Consider the following 7,321-nt stretch of genomic DNA (forward strand, 5'->3'; position numbering starts at 1 on the left):
TTTACCAAATTTGAAATAAGCACTCTTCTGTGTAGATGCTAGGAAAGTTATTTCAAAATAACTTTACTGTGTAGCCATACCCTCCATCTCTCTCTTAGCTAGAGGTCTGCCTTCCTTAAGGACACTCTGAGCACAGAGGACAGTGGTATGGGAGGGACATGGCCACCATCCTCTGCTCCTGCCCCCACAAGGTTACTTTCCCCTGGCCTCACAGGGATATTTATTCTGTCCCTCCTCCTCATTGTATGAGTCTTCCCAGGAGGTGGACATCTCACCCTGATCCCAGGCTATTTTCACCTCAGTGAGTCACTTAAGGAAGGTTAATTGCTCCAGGGCTACTTTGCCCCACTGCAAATGCCCTACCCTTGCCTAGCTATCCAGTTGCCCTGAAAGCTAGTGGGGGAAAACCAAAATAACTGTTTGGTTTGAACTCTCTGGATGTGCAGATTTAATCTTCTGTGTACCTTTTCCCCCCTCAGGCAGCAAAAGAAGAAAAAAATCCCAAAACTTCCAAACAGCAAAAGAGAAAAAAAATGCAACCTTTTAAAATACTGAGGTCTGTGTTTCTGGTTCAAAATGATCCCAGCAGCACCTGGCTTAAACCCACCAAGAAAAGAAGCAGCAAGGAGGTATTCCATTCTATTCAAATCTCAATGCTTTCTTCTCATTGGTTCTCCTGGCTCCATGCCAGCACTTTCTAGCTACCTGGGTTTAACCCTTTGCTTACTAAATGCTGGGATATTCAGAAAATGACAGCACTCCTCCTATCCATCATAATGTCACAGCTGTACCAATGACCTGAGAGTAAGGCTACACTTACAGCTTGTACTCTGTCAGTTTCACTGGTCATAGGAAACCAATAAAATAAAAAGGTTATATACACACTTTCATAAGCATCAGAAAGTGTTTACATTTGCAGCACTTCCATTGCTGGTGAAAGTAGTGCCCTAAGAGCAACCATCCCATAGTCCAACTCTCATGGGGAAGAGATTATGGGTCACTAGTAAGAGCTGTACACCTCTCCTGGAGGTGGTTTTCTTTTTGTGGTGAAACTATTGAGTTTTACTGTGAAAAGTCATTGATGTAAATGACTCCCAGAATTTTAGCACAAAAAAAGGGACCTTTTCACTTTAAAAGGCAAGGCCTTAAGACCTGCCTTCACAATCTACTGATAAGATTATTATCTCTGGACAGTTTCAGGGAGTGTGTCATATTGGTATTGACTCATACAAATACCACTTTTTTTAAATTTCACTGTATTTCCTTTGTAGCTCACTTCAGAAACACTTGGCAACTATATGCAAGCATCAAAACTCACCATCCAACTGTGACCAGCAGATATTTTAAAACAGCAAGAGCTCCCGATTTGCAGCAATGAGCAATGTGACTGGTGGAAATACCTCAATTTCTGTGATTCTTGCTCCTGTGCTTGTTGTGGAAACTGTCATAGGACTTGTTGGAAATGGCATTGCTTTGGGCATCTTTTGCTCTTACAGGAATCGCTGGTCATCAAGCACTGTGTATTTATTCAGCTTGGTCATTGCTGATTTCTTCTTGATAATCAACTTGCCATTTCGTATCCACTACTACCTGAAGAATGAATTCTGGGTCTTCACAGAGATATTTTGCAGTATCAACCTATTCATGTTTTCAATGAACAGGACAGCAAGCATTATATTTCTCACTGCCATTGCAACTGATCGCTACTTTAAAGTGGTTCATCCTTACCACCAAATGAGTAAAATATCAACATCTTGTGCTGCAAAAGTGGCAATTGGAGTTTGGATCACAGTGATACTGATAAACAGCCATGTCTTTGTGTTGGATCACAATTACAGTCAGAACAAGTGTCAAAGTTTTAGCCCTCATCTACAACAACCAGCAGCCAAATGGCATGCACTATTATTTTTTCTTGAATTTTTTTTGCCTTTAGGCATCATCATTTTCTGTATTTTTAACATTATCTCAAAGCTAAAACATAGGAAATTGGCTAAAAAGAATAAGGTCCAAAAATCTGTGAAAATTCTGGTAGTCATTGTTTTGCTGTACACCTTCTGCTTCTTGCCTAGTATTTTAATTGCTGCAGCTGGCCTGGTCATTTTAATAGTATCTAATACTCCTACTCATGTTGAAACTATTGGCCAGTTATTACATGTCTCACTTGCCTTCACATACCTAAACAGTGCACTTGATCCAGTTCTGTATTGCTTTTCAAGTGCAGTCTTCCTACAGAGATGCAAAAACATGCTTTGCCAGGCGGGCTGGTTTAAAACCTCTGTGATAGAAGGAACCAACGAAAGTCCAAAGGGATATTCTGGACAACAAATGAAGAACGTCCAACCATCAACAGCAAGGTAATAGATTATGTACACGAGTCAAGGGCCAGATACTTCTAAAACAGTTCAATAAGAGGAAATGATGCCTGATGATATTTTCCTAAAATTTCTTGAGTGATAGTCTCCATAGAAATTGAACCAGATCTATAAGGCATGTCCTGAGTTTTAGAGGAGCTGACTGCACCTGCTTCCCAATGACTTCAAGGGGAATTGGGAAGGCTCAGTAGAACTCCTCTGAAATCAGGCAAAATGCATACAGCACATAGACTGAAGATAATTGAAAGAGCTGCAGAAAGTTCCATGATCTGGTGGTACAAGTATGTGATGGAGTCATAAGCTCTTGGTTATATTCCTGGTTCTGTGTATGTCTCACTGTATGACTTGGCCAAATCATCTAGGCTAAAAAGTTTTAACTCTGTGTTTAGAAGCCTAAACAGAGAGTCTGAATTTCTGGCATGTCTTTAACTCCTTGTGAAATCAGTGGAAGTGATGGGGGCTCAGGTCTCTGAAGATCAGGCCATGTATTTAGAAGACTTTCTTTAGGCAAGCAAATTTGAAAGTGTTGCCTCTAATTTGTCTGTGCCTCCATTCCCTGTATGGAGAATACTATCACTTTCTTATTGCACATGGGTACTGGGAGATGTTTGACATTTTCCAGGGCAAAGTGCTAAATATTGTAATGTATAATAGTGGCAACAGCAATCTAATTGCATATGTTGGTCGATATTCCCATCTCAGTTATATTAAACATCATCAGCAATTCTCTGCCATAGCTTTGTATGGCCATTTATAGAGACTTCTTAAAAGGACTTGAGACCAATTTTCAAAAGTACTCAGCAACTACAAAGAGGACCAGATTGTCAAGAGAGCTCAACTCCCATTTGGGCACCAGAATAAATGAACAGACTGTCACCATTTCTGGGTGCAAGGCTCTATTGAAAGATATGTCTAGAAGTATCAAAATGGGAGTGGCTGGGAAATGAGCACTTTTGAAAATCAGATCCATAGTCTCTTCCCCCAAAGTGTTTACAATCTAAGGTAACCAAACCCAGCCAGGGAGAGAATTTTGGTCCCAGAGAAACTAACAAAAGTTTTGCAATTGATGTCAAGGGAGCCAGAATGTCATTCATTAAATGGAAATAGGTGATTAAAAGCAAGGTGTAAAAAGCGCTTTGAATGAGGACAGGATTTAAGAGACTTAACATACAAAAAAATGGCGTAGGGCATGGGGAGCAATGTGAAAAAGGCCCTGGGCTGGAATGGGAAGAGGAGACGGAGCAACAACAGGAGAGGAGTGAGCAATGTACAAGGTGGGAGCTGTGGAGAAATAGGCAAGGAAACAAGAGGGCAGAGCCAAGAAGGCTATATAGCTGCTCCAAACTGACACCATTGTGATAAGTTCAGACACTGGCCAGTCCTTTTCAAGGAGAATTTTACATGGTTAAAGAACACATAAAAGACGACAAACCTATCCCCTTGTTTTGGTAATCACTAACCAAGCCCAAGCTTCCAGATATAGCAGGGAAGCAATACAAATGCCTCTGAAGAAAGCCCAGTAACTAAGCTTCCGTTTAATTCTAAATATTTGGGGCTAGAACTAAGAAGTTTTATATGCCGCCCAGATTGTAAGTAAATGCCTAGATCACAGACAATTGCTTTCATAATAATTTTAACCCAAGGAAATACCTGTAAATAGAAAGGACAGGGTATTTTTAGACACAATTTATGTGGGACATAATGGGGAGCTGTGAATGTGTTTTTATTGGCACCCCTAACAGACCCATTGATAGCTTAACAATGTTTTCCTCAATCAGTAGTCAGTGCCTAACTCATTGGCTGTGGTTTCATTTTGGGCAATTATTTACTCTCCATGGCATTTTTTATTTTTCAGTAAACAAGAAGGTGAGTTAACTTCAGTTTCCGCAGATGGTCCTTTTAAAGGATGACATGCCACAGTGTTCTGAAAGCTTACCAGGGAACAGGCATATTTTTAGCATACAAAAATGGTAAATTGCAGCAGAAATAACTGGCCCAGCTCCTCTTTAGGTGTAAATCACTGTTCTGTCAATGGGGCAAAGCTAATTTACATTGACTAAGGACCTAGGCGAAACATTTGGTATTGTTAGCCTACCATAGTGCAATGCACAACACCAATAGTTGACTTACTTAAGGTGAGGGGTCCCCCTGCTCATCCCATGGCTGAATTTGGCCAAGGGAAACTAGTGATTAGAGAAGGTGACTAGGGAATTGGGACTTATGGGTCTTTAAATTTGTTATTGAGTCATTGTGTGACTTTGGAGCCAGTTACTTAGCCACTGTGGCTTGTTCTAACTTTCTATAAATTGCATATAAAAGTACTTGTGTACCTCACGGAGATGTTCTATTGGTTCTTTCATTGGTTGGTTGGAAAGCACCAGAGAGCTTCAGATGAAGGGTACTCCAGTGTGTCATAAATTAAAAATTCTGCACATCATATTTCAAATTTTGCACATTTTATTTGTCATAACAGAATACAGTCACTCCAATTTCAATTATTTTGGTAATTTCAAAATACCTGTAAACAAGTATGTCAACAATACAAACAACAGCAAAAAAATACATAGTTGTGTGCTGTGCTGTGAATTCTTTTTTACGTTTTATGGGGAACATTTGAAGCTGTTAAGAGCTGCTCTTTCCTCCCCATCATTAAACCGCTGTCAACCTGCATTTATGTTTTTATAGTGATACCAAGGAGATCATTTACCAAGACCTAGAAAAGGACATCTAGCTTCCCTAGAAACACCACCTGAACCATGGCCAAGTCTCCATCGACCTAGCATCAATTCATAATTAACTTGAAAACAACTATTGAGAGTTTCAGGAGTGTTACTGAAGAAAGTCCACTGAGATATATTGCAGGCAACAAGAAGCAGAAGGCTGGCTCAGACCAGGACTAGGTCTGTGTGTTCAAAAGGATAGTTAGACAAAAAATGATTTTTCATTTAATTGCTTATCTCAATATGTAAATAAATATATTTGTCTCTTGAGCTATAGGCAATTTTTTAATTTAAAATTCACTCTAGTTATTTAGTATGAAGTGGGAGTTTTGTTGCATACTGTTCCTAACATCTGAGATCATCCCCTTTGATGCACATTTCCAATGAAGTCAATGAAAGAGGTATCTGTGCATCTTAGAGCAATGTTTCTTAACCAGGGGTATTTGAGAGAAATCTGGGAGATACATAAATACAACTGAAATTTGGAGAAAACTGAATTTGTATTCTATGTTTTAGAGCATTTTTTTATTTTTGTACTTTTTACACCCAAAAATGCCCACCCAGCTACGATTAAGTTATTTAAACAAATATGTTGCAATGATAGAAAAAAAAATTGTGTGTCTGAAAACTGTAGGTACCGGGAGCACATTTTTTTTAAAGGTGTACTTTATAAAAAAAAATTGAGAAACACTTTCTTAGATTACACTTTGGGCTTGATGGTTCCCTGCCTGGCATCTGGTGCAATCATTTATTCCTACACACATGTAAAGTTATACCATGAGAGCTGATCAATAAATGAGGAAATTTTTAGTGAATATTTTTGCAAATATTTGTTCCTTTTGAATTTAAAAAAAATCACTTTCTCCCATTCCTATCACTCTGCTTTGAAAGTGTTTGACAATAACTTGGCACACTTTTCAGCCAAGGGTCAATGAAACGAACAGGTGCAAGGCAGGAGAGAATCAGGATCTTTCCCTAAATAGTAAGCCCAAAGAAACTGAAGTGGCAGACACCTCTCCTACTTAACTGAGTGAAAGAAGGAATGGTGGGGTACAGGTTTGGTGAATGCAATATTTGGCCAAATCTTTCTTTCAATTGCACCAATACAAGACCATTGACTTCCACAAATGAGGGGGAATTTGGCCCATTAGCTGTATTGATGTTATTTTATCACAGACACGCTTAATTATTGTTGCTTTTATCTTTTTCTTTGGTTGTCTCCTTTGAATTGTTCAATAGCCTGAATATATTAGAAAACATAATTGTGTGTCACATTTTTAACGCTGGTCACGCCAGAAGAAAAAGAGGTTGTTCTGTCACAGTCTGATCCAAAGCCCATCAAAGTGCATGGAAATCTTTCTATTTATTTCAAGGACTTTCAGATCAATCTTTTTCACTCTAGTACTGTTTTAGTGAATCAGCTTATAAAGCAAGATCAATCATCCCTTCCAAAAATTGTTTGTGGCAAGAAACCACCACACTGTTTACGTTCAAGTGTTGTGTTCTTATTAAAAAAACAGTCATAACGTGGACTTGATGCCATTTCTTGTTTATGCCTGACAATCTGCTTAGCAGATTTTTGCCTCTGCTTCACTGATTATTAGTCAGCCAGATACACTAGGATATGCACAAATTACCAAGGACCAGAATGTAACAGCTAGGGCTGAACATGGAAGGAATGATCTGTCTGGGAATTTCCTACCCTTAGACCAGTTGTTCCCAAACTTTTCAGCATCACGCCCCCCTTTTTGATTTTTGAAAAACCCTCATGCCCCCCCCCCCCCCAACAGCAAAATGTTGAGCAAAAAGAAAAATAAAGGAACTGACTGGGGCAGCAAAACTTGGTGGGGGAGAGGGGGTGCTGGGTTGCCTTGCGCCCCCCCCCCCCAGTTTGGGAACCCATGCCTTAGATGGAATATGATCTCAGATTAAAAATTACTCATTATTTAAAGTTGTCCACTCCATGGAGTACTTTCTGTGGCTAGTTGCCGGTAACTTATTCAGAACAGTTCTTGCAGAATGCTAGCATAAACTCGTGAAGCAACCCAAGACAAAATTCACAGGGTCAGCTAATTAGATCACCTTTCCAGGCAGAGCTTTGACTCCTGATCACAGATGATAATACTTTAGAAAGAAACAAAAGACAGTCTTCATTCAGCTAGCACTTTGTGTAGTAATTATACCTGGCAAAATTGTCTAGATAGTAGCTCCTGAATTGCAGCAGTGAAT

At 39.4% G+C, this 7,321-nt stretch overlaps 1 protein-coding gene across 1 annotated transcript; it reads left to right on the plus strand.

Annotated features, from left to right (window-relative positions):
* The first annotated feature begins 1,116 nt into the window (after positions 1 to 1,116).
* Positions 1,117 to 6,830, plus strand: LOC142827684 (oxoeicosanoid receptor 1-like). The gene is made up of 2 exons (XM_075923174.1): positions 1,117 to 2,354; positions 5,058 to 6,830. The coding sequence occupies exons 1-2, from the start codon at positions 1,375 to 1,377 to the stop codon at positions 5,101 to 5,103; spliced, it is 1,026 nt and encodes a 341-aa protein (XP_075779289.1). The 5' UTR covers positions 1,117 to 1,374; the 3' UTR covers positions 5,104 to 6,830.
* The last annotated feature ends 491 nt before the right edge of the window (positions 6,831 to 7,321 follow it).

This window comes from Pelodiscus sinensis, chromosome 3, assembly GCF_049634645.1.
Source record: "Pelodiscus sinensis isolate JC-2024 chromosome 3, ASM4963464v1, whole genome shotgun sequence".
In the NCBI taxonomy this organism is placed as follows: Eukaryota; Metazoa; Chordata; order Testudines; family Trionychidae; genus Pelodiscus; species Pelodiscus sinensis.

Excerpts from the sequence above, each read along its gene's own strand:
- LOC142827684 (XM_075923174.1), top strand. The coding sequence starts at position 1,375 with ATGAGCAATGTGACTGGTGGAAATACCTCAATTTCTGTGATTCTTGCT. Across the intron at positions 2,355-5,057 it reads GTCCAACCATCAACAGCAAG|TGATACCAAGGAGATCATTT; the intron begins GTAATAGATTAT and ends ATGTTTTTATAG.